The sequence below is a fragment of the Taudactylus pleione genome, unplaced genomic scaffold (assembly GCF_031769625.1).
Source record: "Taudactylus pleione unplaced genomic scaffold, aTauple2 ptg000681l, whole genome shotgun sequence".
In the NCBI taxonomy this organism is placed as follows: domain Eukaryota; kingdom Metazoa; phylum Chordata; class Amphibia; order Anura; family Myobatrachidae; genus Taudactylus; species Taudactylus pleione.
The window spans coordinates 334,179-351,459 of NW_028285083.1; the positions used below are offsets into that span (position 1 = coordinate 334,179).

Consider the following 17,281-nt stretch of genomic DNA (forward strand, 5'->3'; position numbering starts at 1 on the left):
GTTACAATGTCACACAGTGTGAAATGCTACGTTAGTGTGTCACACAGTGTGAAATGCCACGTTAGTGTGTCAGTGTGAAATGCTACCTTACAGTGTGAAATGCTACATTACAGTGTCACAGTGTGAAATGCTACGTTACAGTGTCACACAGTGTGAAATGCTACGTTAGTGTGTCACAGTGTGAAATGCTACGTTAGTGTGTCACACAGTGTGAAATGCTACGTTAGTGTCACACAGTGTGAAATGTTACGCTACTGTGTCACACAGTGAAATGCTACGTTACAGTGTCACAGTGTGAAATGCCACGTTAGTGTGTCACAGTGTGAAATGCTACCTTACAGTGTGAAATGCTACATTACAGTGTCACAGTGTGAAATGCTACGTTAGTGTGTCACACAGTGTGAAATGCCACGTTAGTGTGTCACAGTGTGAAATGCTACCTTACAGTGTGAAATGCTACGTTAGTGTGTCACAGTGTGAAATGCTACGTTACAGTGTCACAGTGTGAAATGCCACGTTAGTGTCACACAGTGTGAAATGCTACGTTAGTGTGTCACACAGTGTGAAATGTTACATTACAGTGTCACACAGTGCGAAATGCCACGTTAGTGTGTCACAGTGTGAAATGCCACGTTAGTGTCACACATTGTGAAATGCCACATTAGTGTCACACAGTGTGAAATGCTACGTTAGTGTGTCACACAGTGTGAAATGCTACGTTAGTGTGACACAGTGTGAAATGCTACGTTACAGTGTCACAGTGTGAAATGCCATGTTAGTGTCACACAGTGTGAAATGCTACGTTAGTGTGTCACACAGTGTGAAATGCTACCTTACAGTGTCACACAGTGTGAAATGCTACGTTAGTGTGTCACACACTGTGAAATGCCACGTTACAGTGTCACACAGTGTGAAATGTTACGCTAGTGTCACACAGTGTGAAATGCTACGTTAGTGTGTCACACAGTGTGAAATGCCACGTTAGTGTGTCACACAGTGTGAAATGCCACGTTAGTGTGTCACAGTGTGAAATGCTACCTTACAGTGTGAAATGCTACATTACAGTGTGAAATGCTACGTTACAGTGTCACACAGTGTGAAATGCTACGTTAGTGTGTCACACAGTGTGAAATGCTACGTTACTGTGTCACAGTGTGAAATGCTACGTTAGTGTGTCACACACTGTGAAATGCTACGTTAGTGTGTCACACAGTGTGAAATGCTACGTTACAGTGTCACACAGTGTGAAATGCTACGTTAGTGTGTCACACAGTGTGAAATGCTACGTTACTGTGTCACAGTGTGAAATGCTACGTTAGTGTGTCACACAGTGTGAAATGCTACGTTACAATTTCACACAGTGTGAAATGCTACGCTAGTGTGTCAGTGTGAAATGCTACCTTACAGTGTAAAATGCTACATTACAGTGTCACAGTGTGAAATGCTACGTTAGTGTGTCACACAGTGTGAAATGCTACGTTAGTGTGACACAGTGTGAAATGCTACGTTACAGTGTCACAGTGTGAAATGCCACGTTAGTGTCACACAGTGTGAAATGCTACGTTAGTGTGTCACACAGTGTGAAATGTTACGTTTACAGTGTCACACAGTGTGAAATGCCACGTTAGTGTGTCACAGTGTGAAATGCTACCTTACAGTGTGAAATGCTACATTACAGTGTCACAGTGTGAAATGCTAAGTTACAGTGTCACAGTGTGAAATGCCACTTTAGTGTCACACAGTGTGAAATGCCACGTTAGTGTCACACAGTGTGAAATGTTACGCTACAGTGTCACACAGTGTGAAATGCTACGTTACAGTGTCACACAGTGTGAAATGCTACGTTAGTGTGTCACAGTGTGAAATGCTACCTTACAGTGTCACAGTGTGAAATGCTACCTTACAGTGTGAAATGCTACATTACAGTGTCACACAGTGTGAAATGCTACGTTAGTGTGTCACACAGTGTGAAATGCTACGTTACAATTTCACACAGTGTGAAATGCTACGCTAGTGTGTCAGTGTGAAATGCTACCTTACAGTGTGAAATGCTACATTACAGTGTCACAGTGTGAAATGCTACATTACAGTGTCACACAGTGTGAAATGCTACGTTAGTGTGTCACACAGTGTGAAATGCCACGTTAGTGTGACACACTGTGAAATGCTACATTACAGTGTCAGTGTGAAATGCTACGTTACAGTGTCACACAGTGTGAAATGCTACGTTAGTGTGTCACACAGTGTGAAATGCTACGTTACAGTGTCACACAGTGTGAAATGCTTCGTTAGTGTGTCACAGTGTGAAATGCTACGTTAGTGTGTCACAGTGTGAAATGCTACCTTACAGTGTGAAATGCTACGTTAGTGTGTCACACAGTGTGAAATGCCACGTTAGTGTGTCACAGTGTGAAATGCTACCTTACAGTGTGAAATGCTACATTACAGTGTCACAGTGTGAAATGCTACGTTAGTGTCACACAGTGTGAAATGCTACGTTACAATGTCACACAGTGTGAAATGCCACGTTAGTGTGTCACACAGTGTGAAATGCCACGTTAGTGTGTCAGTGTGAAATGCTACCTTACAGTGTCAAAGTGTGAAATGCTACGTTACAGTGTCACACAGTGTGAAATGCTACGTTAGTGTGTCACAGTGTGAAATGCTACGTTAGTGTGTCACACAGTGTGAAATGCTACGTTAGTGTGTCACACAGTGTGAAATGCTACGCTACTGTGTCACACAGTGTGAAATGTTACGCTACTGTGTCACACAGTGAAATGCTACGTTACAGTGTCACACAGTGTGAAATGCTTCGTTAGTGTGTCACAGTGTGAAATGCTACGTTAGTGTGTCACAGTGTGAAATGCTACCTTACAGTGTGAAATGCTACGTTAGTGTGTCACACAGTGTGAAATGCCACGTTAGTGTGTCACAGTGTGAAATGCTACCTTACAGTGTGAAATGCTACATTACAGTGTCACAGTGTGAAATGCTACGTTAGTGTCACACAGTGTGAAATGCTACGTTACAATGTCACACAGTGTGAAATGCTACGTTAGTGTGTCACACAGTGTGAAATGCCACGTTAGTGTGTCCGTGTGAAATGCTACCTTACAGTGTGAAATGCTACATTACAGTGTCACAGTGTGAAATGCTACGTTACAGTGTCACACAGTGTGAAATGCTACGTTAGTGTGTCACAGTGTGAAATGCTACGTTAGTGTGTCACACAGTGTGAAATGCTACGTTAGTGTCACACAGTGTGAAATGTTACGCTACTGTGTCACACAGTGAAATGCTACGTTACAGTGTCACAGTGTGAAATGCCACGTTAGTGTGTCACAGTGTGAAATGCTACCTTACAGTGTGAAATACTACATTAGTGTCACAGTGTGAAATGCTACGTTAGTGTGTCACACAGTGTGAAATGTTACGTTACAGTGTCACACAGTGTGAAATGCTACGTTAGTGTGTCACACAGTGTGAAATGCTACGTTAGTGTGTCACAGTGTGAAATGCTACGTTACAGTGTCACACAGTGTGAAATGCTACGTTAGTGTGTCACACAGTGTGAAATGCTACGTTAGTGTGTCACACAGTGTGAAATGCTACGTTAGTGTGTCACAGTGTGAAATGCTACCTTACAGTGTCACACAGTGTGAAATGCTACGTTAGTGTGTCACACAGTGTGAAATGCTACGTTACAGTGTCACACAGTGTGAAATGCTACGTTAGTGTGTCACACAGTGTGAAATGCTACGTTACTGTGTCACAGTGTGAAATGCTACGTTAGTGTGTCACACAGTGTGAAATGCTACGTTAGTGTGTCACAGTGTGAAATGCCACGTTAGTGTGTTACAGTGTGAAATGCCACGTTAGTGTGTCACAGTGTGAAATGCTACGTTACAGTGTCACACAGTGTGAAATGCTACGTTAGTGTCACACAGTGTGAAATGCTACGTTAGTGTGTCACACAGTGTGAAATGCTACGTTAGTGTGTCACACAGTGTGAAATGCTACGTTAGTGTGTCACAGTGTGAAATGCTACGTTACAGTGTCACACAGTGTGAAATGCTACGTTAGTGTGTCACACAGTGTGAAATGCTACGTTAGTGTGTCACACAGTGTGAAATGCTACGTTAGTGTGTCACACAGTGTGAAATGCTACGTTAGTGTGTCACAGTGTGAAATGCTACGTTAGTGTGTCACACAGTGTGAAATGCTACGTTAGTGTGTCACACAGTGTGAAATGCTACGTTAGTGTGTCAGTGTGAAATGCTACGTTACAGTGTCACACAGTGTGAAATGCTACGTTAGTGTCACACAGTGTGAAATGCTACGTTAGTGTCACACAGTGTGAAATGCTACGTTAGTGTCACACAGTGTGAAATGCTACGTTAGTGTGTCACACAGTGTGAAATGCTACGTTAGTGTGTCACACAGTGTGAAATGCTACGTTAGTGTGTCACACAGTGTGAAATGCTACGTTAGTGTGTCACACAGTGTGAAATGCTTCGTTAGTGTGTCACACAGTGTGAAATGCTACGTTAGTGTGTCACACAGTGTGAAATGCTACGTTAGTGTGTCACACAGTGTGAAATGCTACGTTACAGTGTCACACAGTGTGAAATGCTTCGTTAGTGTGTCACAGTGTGAAATGCTACGTTAGTGTGTCACAGTGTGAAATGCTACCTTACAGTGTGAAATGCTACGTTAGTGTGTCACACAGTGTGAAATGCCACGTTAGTGTGTCACAGTGTGAAATGCTACATTACAGTGTCACAGTGTGAAATGCTACGTTAGTGTCACACAGTGTGAAATGCTACGTTACAATGTCACACAGTGTAAAATGCTACGTTAGTGTGTCACACAGTGTGAAATGCCACGTTAGTGTCACACAGTGTGAAATGCTACGTTAGTGTGTCACACAGTGTGAAATGCTACGTTAGTGTGTCACACAGTGTGAAATGCTACGTTAGTGTGTCACACAGTGTGAAATGCTACGTTAGTGTGTCACACAGTGTGAAATGCTACGTTACAGTGTCACACAGTGTGAAATGCTACGTTACAGTGTCACACAGTGTGAAATGCTACGTTACAGTGTCACACAGTGTGAAATGCTACGTTAGTGTGTCACACAGTGTGAAAAGCTACGTTACTGTGTCACACAGTGTGAAATGCTACGTTACAGTGTCACACAGTGTGAAATGCTACGTTACAGTGTCACACAGTGTGAAATGCTACGTTACAGTGTCACACAGTGTGAAATGCTACGTTACAGTGTCACACAGTGTGAAATGCTACGTTAGTGTGTCACACAGTGTGAAATGCTACGTTAGTGTGTCACACAGTGTGAAATGCTACGTTAGTGTGTCACACAGTGTGAAATGCTACGTTAGTGTGTCACACAGTGTGAAATGCTACGTTAGTGTCACACAGTGTGAAATGCTACGTTAGTGTGTCACACAGTGTGAAATGCTACGTTAGTGTGTCACACAGTGTGAAATGCTACGTTAGTGTGTCACACAGTGTGAAATGCTACGTTAGTGTGTCACACAGTGTGAAATGCTACGTTAGTGTGTCACACTGTGTGACACACTAACATAGCATTTCACACTGTGTGACACACTAACGTAGCATTTCACACTGTGTGACACACTAACGTAGCATTTCACACTGTGAAATGCTATGGTCACAGCCACAACCATGGGGGAAACAATTACTAGTGCTTTGTAGCTGTATTGATGGCTCATTTATTTCTATGGACCATTCAGATCAATAATGTGTGTAGCGCACAACTTCACTGGAAATAATGGTCCATTAATATAAATGGGAAAAATACATCATAGTATTGTTTAATCCAGTGGAGTTGTCCCATATGGAGTATGTAGAAAACCATAGAGATCTACAGACCCTCTGAAGTGCCCAAAAGATCCACATGGTGAAAGCATTCAGGTGCCAGTAAGAACGTCACTGGGCAGGGACATAGAATAGAATGGGCTTTGGTATTAGACGGAGATGCAGTACATGAATGCCAGTAAGTGTCCCAGAATAACAACGCCCGGCCTTGCGCTGAGAAATGTATTATTCCAGCCAGTTGTAGATTAACATAATCCAATTGTGTACAGTAACAATTACTGTAATACCACTGTGTCCTGGCAGCATTCCTACAGCCATCTATACATTACCCATCTGAGTAAGGCCACAATGTGCCCTATGTCAGGATAATATATTGTCTCATATACAATTGTAGTGATTGTGATCAGTCCTTAGTAAGTTACTCACCTTGATAGTCAGCTGGGTGTCCCTCACGACACATTTCCTGGTGGGAAAGAAGGTAAAACACACTTGTGCTCTTTGCCCAGGGGCCACACAGCCGCTGCTTGGGGAGAGGGACAGAAATTCCTGCATCCCCCGAGGCGCAGACAGGGCACAAGAAAAGCTGAAGGAGAACTGTCCACTGTTCATGACCTGGAACTGCAGACTGGAGCGATCGTTAATATCCACCTGTTCAGAGAAAAGGAAGCGATGATAACTGCAGCTGGCAGCCCCGGTATACCGCACAGGACAAGTCGTCACCGCTGTCACAGAACCAAGCTCTAACGTCTCACCTGTCCTAGGTCAATCTCACTGGGCTCCTGCGTGGACAGAGTGGTGACTGTGCCCAGGTTGTCTTGGCACTGAATGCATGCTTCGGTGGAGTGCCCATCGGCTTTCACGTTCAGATATAGGGGTTCAGTTTTGGTCTTGATGTCACAAATTAGGTTAATATTTACCTCGCCTACCATGGACGGCTTGAGGCGAACACTGATGGGAATCCTAAGAGAGCAGAGAGGTGGTTACTGGCGCAGTGGTGGAATGTGAGGTGAGACAGGGTTACTCGCTATAATGAAGTTTTGACAGTGGTGATCCAAATGAGATAAGAAATAAGTAATGTCGATACTTGGTATAATATAGCCATGATGCCAACAAGTTACTATGCACTCGAGCAATTGGTTAATACTGCTGATCACCATCGTATCTTTGCACCAGGTCTCCTGTACTCACAGGAGATACATATCCTAGGAGGCGTATTCATGTCTTACTATGTCACATTTACACTTATCTTAGGCTTGCCCATCTGTTAACGGTTTCTCCTCTATGGGTGTAAGGGAACACGAGTCTTCACCACATAAAAATCTAAACGCAGATACATTTTTATTGCATAGTATGGAAATGTGTATGTTACACCCAGCTGTATATGAGGGTCTAAATCTTCAACAGCTCTTTAAGGTTGGTCAGATCAAAATCGGCATAAAAAGGTCTGGGAAGAAGTCCCATTGGAAGAAGATCTTCCTCCAATGATACTTCTTTCTCTGGAGGAACAAGTCCAACCAGAGGAAGAAGTCCCATTGGAAGATGATGTTCTTCCTCCAATGATACTTCTTTCTCTGGATGAAGTCCAACCAGAGGAAGATGTTCCTCCAGAGAAAGAAGTATCATTGGAGGAAGAAGTACAATTGGAGGAAGAAGTCCCATTGGAGAAAGAAGTTCCACCAGAGGAAGAAGTCCCATTGGAGAAAGAAGTTCCACCAGAGGAAGAAGTCCCATTGGAGGAAGATGTCCCACCAGAGGAGTACCATTGAGGAAAGCAGTTCCACCAGAGGAAGAAATCCCACCAGAGGAAGAAGTCCCATTGGAGGAAGATGTCTCACCAGAGGAAGAAGTCCCCTATTTGGTTTAGTAAAGATAGAATACAGAATCATAGAATCGCAAGAATCACCAAAAAAAGAAAGACTCTAAAGTAAAAGCTGATTGTTAGTGCACTGATATAATAGACCTGATTCTGAGTCGTTTGCAAAAGTGCACGCAGCAGTGTCTAACGGCGGTCATCCGTCTGCAACTTTATGCAAATGGACTGCAAACTTCCACTGTAAATATCCGTGTGGCCGAATGTGCAAGGAATGAGGCACCCATGTTTAGTGCTCGGGCACGCTGTCATACTGATTGATACATCCTTATACGCCACCATTGGTCGCACCATCAAAAGTGCACCACCTCTATGGCAACTGCAGTATCCCGTCTGACCATGGCTGTGCGTCTTGCATTGATACGCCCACAACACATGCCCATAACATGCTCTCTGAACAGACCATTACTAGCCACCACCCAGGAATGCCCATTGCAACAGCATTTTATTGCGTACACTCAGGGTAATGCATATGCCGTAGGAGATTTCACGCACGTGTGGTTGCAAATATTCGCTCAACTACATGAACATCAGCATTGTGCGCGGCTCTGAACCAGACTCAATGAGTAGCAAGTATGAGGATGTAATAGTGAGTGTTGCTTGGAAAGGCTCTTTGTCAGCTAAGACAACTGGGGATGGCCCAAAATCATCAAAGTAAAACCCTAAGGACAACAGCGAAAACAGCTGTAACATAAAGAAGGATAAACCATATAGGGAACAATGGCTGCTTACCCAACAGACTGCGAGGTGCTCACGTGATGGCTGTAACATAAAGAAGGATAAACCATATAGGGAACAATGGCTGCCCACCCAACAGACTGCAAGGTGCCCACGTGACGGCTGTAACATAAAGAAGGATAAACCATATAGGGAACAATGGCTGCTTACCCAACAGACTGCGAGGTGCCCACATGATGGCTGTAACATAAAGAAGGATAAACCATATAGGGAACAATGGCTGCTTACCCAACAGACTGCGAGGTGCCCACGTGATGGCTGTAACATAAAGAAGGATAAACCATATAGGGAACAATGGCTGCTTACCCAACAGACTGCAAGGTGCCCACGTGATCGCTGTAACATAGAGGATAAACTATATAGGGAACTGTGAAGAAATGTAATGTGTGATACTTTTTAGCTTTTATGTTTAGCCCTTGTATATATACCTGTTTTATTCATTTTTTAGTCTGACCTAGCCACACAGGAAGTAACCAGTAGAGCAATGTAACATCTCACAGAAAAAGCACTTCATGGGTTAAAATTCCACCTCCACAGGGGACACTCATGACTTAAACCAATTACCTGCCCATTGTTCCTTCTATTTGCTCCTCTCTGGACTTTGGCACAGAGCCAAGCCAGCATGTGTTCATCAGGAACATGACATAAGGGGAATGTAGGAGGGACGGACAGGATAAGGGACCCACACCAATCAGGGAACTTTGCTAATCCTCTGGGTGGGCACAAGCACCATGGGAAATTGGAAGGTTTTAAAAGAGGTCACTGAGGACAGCTCCTCATATTAGTCACTGACTTTGGCTAAGAGGTATCGATCTTCCAAGGTGCTTAGTGGAACGCATCACAAGTTCTACGTGGATTTATGCTTATACGCTATCACTGCTTTGTGGGACATGTGATAGGTCTTCTATGTGGACTTTCACAATTACCGCTGTTTGGATTTAACAATAGTTTCTCCTGTGGGGACTGGGTGTCTCTAGCTATATTGTGTAATTGTTCTGGGACTTTATCCTCTACTGGGACTGCTTCTGGCGGGACTGCTACCTGAATATTGCCTGTTCGCTATATTTACCTCTTGCCATTGCATATTACCTTTTTCTGTGTGCCGTGAAAAATAAACCACTACTTTGGTTTCATCTGCTCGGTGTCTGGGTGATTGAGAGAACCCCGTATCCTCACAGGAACAATGGCTACACACCCAACAGACTGTGAGGTGCCCAAGTGAACGCTGTAAATATTAGTAAATGGTGGAAAGACGACCACATGGCCATCTGACCTGTGCCGCTAACATAATACTGAACAGCGCCAAAACCTGAATGGCTCATATGGAAACCTTCTGCACAGAGTGTCTGTATGTTATACCGTGAGCGATTAGATGATGGATGTCCTCTATGGGACACACAATAATATACAGGGAGAGTGCCGGGATGGCGCTGTATGTGACACATACGTAGTAGAGGAGGAGCCGGACTGGGCTGGAGGTTGGACGAACAGTTTCTGCTCTGTACCCTTGCTTTGCCAGCACTTGCATACAATGTCTTTATTAATGTGGCAGAAGTCCACCATGTTGGGCAGAAAGGAGAATGTGGTACCTAATACTGCCTTATCTGCATGAACGAACATATAGGGTTCTCACAGGACAAGGCCCCTGGTTCATAAACCTTAGGGAGGTACTGAGAAGGGAGGACGCCTCACATTACTCATAATGAGAGGCCTGAAGGGAGAGTGCTGCAGCATGGAGAGATGGAGGTTACATCTGGAGAAGTGGCTGGATAACCAGGGAATGTTACCAGGAATCCCTGTAAGGCCTTTGTCCAGTATCTGCTGAATCTGGCAGAAAGGTTTATAGGAATCTAAGACGGGGAATTAATAGTGGAGGACGTTACTTTATGCACCATTGCTGGTGGAGAAGATACTGTTCCAACCTGGGAGTAGAATGAGCCCCAGAAATGAACTATTTCTGAAGGCTGATGAGAACTCTTCTTGGAATTTACCAACCAGCCAAGTTACTGGAGACCTTCCATGTAGCTTGGAGCGTCCTGCTAAATCTGTTGGCATATTGGGGCTCGCTACAGAATATCGTCCAAATATGGGGAAAGGAATATTTCATCTGTTGTGGCTAGGCTGACATTGTGGACAGAGATATCTCCGATGCATCGGATGAATGAGGGTGTACAAAAACTCAAGGTCATCACAGGTGATAAAAAAATCCTTCTCCACCAAATAACAGATCTCAGTGACCCCAGTTCTAAGTGACCCAGAAGACCGAGTGCAAACTCCCCAGAACTGCCCTCTGACCTGATGGTTCAGGGGAACTGGTAAATGACATGCCTATGGAGAAACTGGGGGGCAGGGTTGGATACCCTGGCTCTAAGGGGGTTCCAGAAGACTGAAAGGAAATACAGTGAACCTGTAAAACAAAGGGGTGTCCAGTAACTCCAGTATTATATTGATAGCCCAGTAATCTTTGATGTAATAGCTCCATTCCCGTATGAACAGGAGAAGCCTGGCTTATACAGTGGGGTTGTCCTGGTAGTTGCTCTGAGGCTCCCAGCATTACCCCCTGTGATTGTTTTCTTTTTTTCTACACTCCAACCACAATCATCTGTATTGACAAGAAGCCAGTCCAAGAAAATGGGATTATGGAGAAGAGAAATAAAACAATGACATCTCTACTGAATGGAGAGTTCTACACGAAGACTTAATAACACCAGCACAGAAACTAGATAAAGTCCTAAAACAAGATTTCCTGTTGTAACATGAGTAAAATAAAAGTATAGGGCAACTTTCCATGTCCTGGTATCTGCATGAAGGAAGGACTGGCAGAGACAGCGGGGTGTTGAGCGCAATAGTTATGTGTATCACTGGGACTGTGAGGAGGAGCAGGATACATGGCTAGTAAGGAAGGAGAACGTGGGGTACTGGGGTACAGTATGGGATCTTCATGTATACAGTACACAACAAGCCCTATATGAAATATTTACACTTTACCTGCACAGAGGTGGGATTGTTCCGTCCATCGGTTTTACCGTCACACTATGAACGTGGCCTTCAGAAAAGCGAGAACTTTCACGGATAGCAAAGCTCAATGACTTGTTCTCATTATTGATTAAATAGACATATTCCTGAGCTTCTTGGCCTGTTCACAACAGAAGGTGACACTTAACAAGTGACCTGAGAACATGACATCATAGATCTATGCTACAGTGACACAAATAGCTCTTACCGGCAGTGCTCAATGACATCCTCATACACTGACAAATGAATCCATCTACTAAAGGCGGCCATTAAAGGATAACACACTGTATATAAAGCAAGGGTGGGACCGGCAGGCGCGTCATCGTGGTCTTACCTTACAGCAGTTCTCGGGTCTGCTCAATGAGCGGCGCACACTTTGTCCCACACATTATTAGGGGTATATAAAGTAATGTGATATATGACAGAGGCAATGCGACTGCCTGTACGGAGAGACCACCTACCTATCAGCACAGAACGGAAGTTGAGGTGGGACCTGTCCAGTGAAAGAGAAGGTTCCAGGGCTTTACCCACCAGCAGGAAAGGTACGGAGATGTTCTGCTCGGGGATTGCGAAAGACCAGAATGACTCCGTGATATCCAGAAATTGAGGGGTGAACTCAAAGGTGATCTGGAAATGTTTCCGGGATTAGATAATTATTCACCTTACAAATGCAGCCGTGTCCTTACCATAAAGCACCTCCCACACATATCACTAATGTGACTGATAACAGACCATGGACCCTACGCCGTGTATATATGTATATGGCACAGGAGAGGTAGCAGTCACCATTACTACAGAACGTACCTCCTCCTCCTCCTCCTCCTCCTCCCACACATATCACTAATGTGACTGATTACAGACCATGGACCCTACGCCGTGTATATATGTATTTCTACTTCAGGGTCCATAGGGTATCCACAGGATACCTTGGGGTATAGGTGTGACGTCAGTCGCAGGGCACCAAAGAGTTAAGCTTTCAGCCTCCCAGGATGCACTAGGTCCCCCTCCTATACCCCGCCCCCGGGGTAAGGCACCTCAGTTTAGTTTGGTGCCCGGACGGAGTCGGGTGCACCTGTTGGAGTGGGGGCTAAAAGAGCCCCTGAAGCTTTTTCTTCATGCAGCTGTGGCTGCACATCTGGATGAACAGCATGGACAGTCAGTCCTGACGTCCATGCTGTCTTCCCTACACACCGCCGGTACCAGAACGCTGGTACTGATCCGGGGATGCTGGTGGGCGTCTGGGGTCACAGCTAGCGGTGACCCCAGATGCTCCGGACCATGGCCGGATTCAATGGGGACAGAGGTAAGTAGCGGGGTCCCGCGGTGGGTCCCCGCTGATCACATGGTCCTAAGTCCCCAGGCAGGGGGCTCCCTGGGGACTGGCTGCAGCGTGGAGCCAGGCGACCAACCTGCGCTTCGACTACCCCCTGGGACAGCGGACCGCAGCAGAGCGGTAGCGCTGCGGCGTCCCAGGGGTTAAATGCAGGCCAGGGGAGCGCGCCTTCCCTGTCTCACAGCCGGCGCCTCCCCTGCTGCACACAGCCCTCTCTGCATGCTGCCGACTGGTCCTGTGTCAGCGCTCCTCCCCCAGGCCAGCCTCCTCTCTGCTCCTCGGCGGCCATCTTCTCCAGAACGCATGGTGAACGCTGCTGGAAGCGCTGGACGGAAAAATCGTGGTCTGGGTCCCCCCGCATACCTCTCCTCCGCTGTGGCTCAGGTCTGTGTATGCAGCGCTGTGTCCTACCAGGCCCTGTGTCTGTGTAGTTGAGTGATCAGCGCTGTTAGTGCAGGAATTGTTATTTCTCTGCATTGTATGTGACTGTGCTAGCGCTGCTGCCTGTAACTTTTCTTCTCTAAACTGTCAGCTTTATTACTGTCCCTGTTCTTTCTGCTAAAGCCCTTGCGGTGCGGTGCTGCAGGGTGGTCTCTCGCCTATTTAATACTTAATTGGTGAGAGAGGTCACATACGTGGTGCCATCATGTCTGAAAGTGATTTTCCCCTCCGGCTACAGTGTACCACGTGCAAAGTACCGTTAGCGGAGGGGGAGGGTAGCGCGGAGGGCCTTTGCCGGCAGTGTTTGTCCATGGCGCGGCCTATTACGGTTACAGCACCGGTACAGGAGCCGCCCTGGGCTTGTTTCGCTCAGGCGTTAACAGCTTTAGTGGGCCAGTTAGCTCCGCAGCCCGCGTTTACTCCGATGGGTTTGTCCCAGCAGTCTGTGGTGTCGTCACCCATGCAGGGGTTCCCACGACAATTGGTGGTACCCCACAGTCTCCCTATTTCCCCGCTCCCGGGTTCTCAGGAGCCAGCGTGGGTTAACTCCCTGACGAGTTCTGTACAGCACTTGTCGGATGTGTTGCAAGGGGAGTCTGTGATGCGGCCTCATAAAAGGCCGGTGGCGTCTCTGTCCGCTCCTTATGAGGATGACGAAGGGACGTCTGATGATGGGGAGATTCTGGATCCTTACGATCAGGAACCTCTCCATACTAAGGACGCTGATGCTAAGTCCAAAGTATATATTCCTGGACTTATTCGGGCGGTCCGCACAGCCTTGGTGATTGAGGACGAAGTTCCCCCAGCGGCTAAATCTAAGTATGCCTTTTTCAAAGATGTGAAGGGCGATGCCACAGTCTTTCCTCTTTCGGGTCAGTTGGTGGACCATTTAGAGGAGGCGTGGAAACAACCTGGCAAAAGATACCAGCCGCAGAGACGCCTGGCGGTGGCTTATCCGTTCGCGGATAATTATTTTGCCAAGTGGGAATCCCCTCCACAGGTGGATTCTCACGTGACCCGTCTTGTCCGTAGTGCCACATTGCCGATGCCATCCATGTCCTCCCTTAAGGATGCTACGGACCGCAAGGTAGAAATCTGCCTGAAGTCCGCTTATTCCCTTGCAGGGGGGGCAGCACGGCCGGCTATGGCCATTTGCTGGGTTGCCAGAGCGATGGAGCGCTGGGCGGATTCATTAGAGGCTTCTTTTGAATCCGACTGTCCGGCCGAACAGGCGGAGTTGATTGGCAATCTCCGTGATTCGGCCACCTACATCAACGAGGCGGCTCTAGACATTAGTACTCTGGTGTCTAGAATTTCTTCAGCAGCGGTAGCTGCTCGTCACACCTTGTGGCTGCGATCCTGGAAGGCGGACGCAGATTCCAAGAAAGGTCTGGAAGCGTTGCCGTTTACCGGAGAAGTTCTCTTCGGTCCGGATCTGGATAAGATTGTGGCCACGCTGGCGGCAGCCAAATCTGCTTGTCTCCCGTCGGCCGCTGCTCCTTCTGGTTCTGGACCATCGTCCTTTCGGTCATCTAGGGCCCAGGGCAGGCCCAAACCACAGTCGTTTCCTCGACAGGCTGGCCCTAAGAAATCGGTCAAGCCCCGGAAACAGGCATGGAGTACCAGACGTCCGTCCCCCAAGCCAGATGACAAGCCTGCGGCCTGACGGTCCGGGTCTCCCCTTGGGGGATCCCAGGGTGGGAGGCTGCCTGCTGCAGTTCTCCCGGTGTTGGTCGTTCACTACGACAGACACTTGGGTTCTGGAGGTGGTCTCCCACGGGTACGCCCTCTCCTTCCGGCACAGACCCCCGGCTCGATTCTTCACCACGGGTCTACCATCAGACCGGAACAAGGCTACGGAGCTGCGGAAGGTATTGCACACTATGCTCCAGGCTGGAGTTATAGTGCCTGTTCCATTCTCCCAGAGGGGCCAGGGTTTCTATTCAAATCTATTTTTGGTACAGAAACCCAATGGGTCATATCGTCCGATTCTCAACCTCAAAGCACTCAACAAGTCTTTGCGGGTCCCGAAGTTTCGGATGGAGACCCTACGGTCCATCATTCTGGCGCTGGAACCTGGGGACTACATGGTGTCATTGGACATACAGGACGCTTACCTGCATGTCCCTATTCTTTTGCGCCATCAAGAGTTCCTTCGGTTTGCAATCCGCAGCGACCACTTCCAGTTTCGGGTGTTACCTTTTGGCCTGGCGACAGCACCACGTGTTTTCACCAAGGTGATGGCGGTCATGGCGGCTTCTCTGCGGCTGCAAGGAGTCCGCATGTTGCCGTACTTGGACGACCTGTTATTGGTGGCAGGATCTCCAGAGCTCCTGTTACACCACTTGGACCTGACCATTGCACTGCTGCAACGGCACGGCTGGCTAATCAACTGGCAGAAGTCCACTCTAATCCTGTCTCGGAGGATTCTGCATCTTGGAGCCTTATTGGACTCGGGACAGCAAAGGATCTTCGTGACGGAGGACAAGATCTCTGCTTTACAGTCAAGGGTGCGCAGTTGTCTGCACAGCCGCCGGGTGTCCTTACACTCGGCGATGAGGTTACTGGGCTCCATGGTGTCGGTGTTCGACATGGTGGAATACGCCCAGTTTCACTCCAGACCTCTGCAGCACCTGATCCTGTGCAAGTGGAACGGGCTGCCTCAGTCTCTGAAGTTCCAGACGATTGTGCTCACCCCGGAGGTTCGCCTGTCCTTGCGTGGTGGTTAAAGACGACCCTCCTCAACAAGGGACGTCCGTTCTGGGTTCCAAATTGGGTCCTGTTGACAACGGACGCCAGTCTTCGGGGCTGGGGAGCAGTTTTGGGTCCACACTTGTTCAGGGCAGGTGGACGCCGACAGAAGCGGAGCTTCCAATAAATATCTTGGAACTCCGTGCGGTCTTCAATGCTCTCCTGCAGGCACAGCGGTTTCTCCAGGGTCACCCGATGCAGGTCCAGTCGGACAATGCTACCACCGTGGCCTACATAAACAGGCAAGGAGGAACTCGCAGTCGGGCGGCTCTCGTAGAGGTCTCTCGGATCCTGGTTTGGGCGGAGCGCAATCTTCCGGCCATATCAGCGGTCTTCATCCCGGGAGTGCTAAATTGGGAGGCGGACTTTCTAAGTCGCCAGGACGTTCATCCAGGGGAATGGTCCCTGCACCCGGACGTTTTTCAACTACTGGTGGACAGGTGGGGTCTTCCAGAAATCGACCTCATGGCGTCCCGGCACAACAACAAGTTGCCGGTGTACGGGTCTCGCACAAGAGACAAAGGGGCGTCTCTGGTGGATGCTCTGTCCGTCCGGTGGACGTTCAGGTTCGCATACCTGTTCCCTCCGGTCTCCCTTCTTCCACGGGTAATCCGGAAATTCAAACAGGAAGGAGGGACGCTCCTGTTGATAGCTCCCGCGTGGCCCAGACGGCACTGGTTCTCAGACCTTCAGGGTCTGTCCGTAGACAGTCCTCTGCGGTTGCCGCTACGACCGGACCTTCTGTCTCAGGGTCCTTGTCTTCACCCGGACCTGACTCGGCTGTCTTTGGCGGCGTGGCTGTTGAGACGGCCATGCTGAGGTCCCGGGGGTTTTCCAGCTCTGTGGTGCGTACCATGTTACAAGCTCGGAAACAGTCTTCCGCGAGGATATACCATCGCGTGTGGCATACGTTCTTCCAGTGGTGTCGACCGAGAGGTTATGCACCACGGGAGTTTCGTCTGTCTCGGATTCTCGCCTTCCTGCAAGCGGGACTAGATCATGGGCTTCGCCTTGCTTCTTTGAAGGTACAGGTTTCGGCCCTATCTGTCTGGTTTCACCGGAGGATTGCTACAATCCCGGATGTGCGCACCTTTATGCAAGGTGTTCTCCGTATTCAGCCGCCCTTTGTTCCACCTGTGGCGCCTTGGGATTTGGCTGTGGTCCTGAGGGCTCTCCAAGGACCGCCGTTTGAACCACTGGGCTCAGTGGATATTAAATGGCTAACAGCTAAGACTGTTTTCCTTCTGGCCGTTGCTTTGGCCAGACGTGTT

The 17,281-nt window shown here is 47.8% G+C and overlaps 1 protein-coding gene across 1 annotated transcript in view; it reads right to left on the bottom strand.

The window, feature by feature from the left end:
- Window positions 1–17,281, bottom strand: part of HYDIN (HYDIN axonemal central pair apparatus protein) — a 329,731-nt gene that overhangs the window by 27,469 nt on the left and 284,981 nt on the right. The window contains 4 exon segments of the mRNA XM_088455949.1: window positions 6,289–6,510; window positions 6,615–6,822; window positions 11,459–11,606; window positions 11,947–12,112. Coding sequence (XP_088312075.1) covers window positions 6,289–6,510; window positions 6,615–6,822; window positions 11,459–11,606; window positions 11,947–12,112 — 744 coding nt within the window.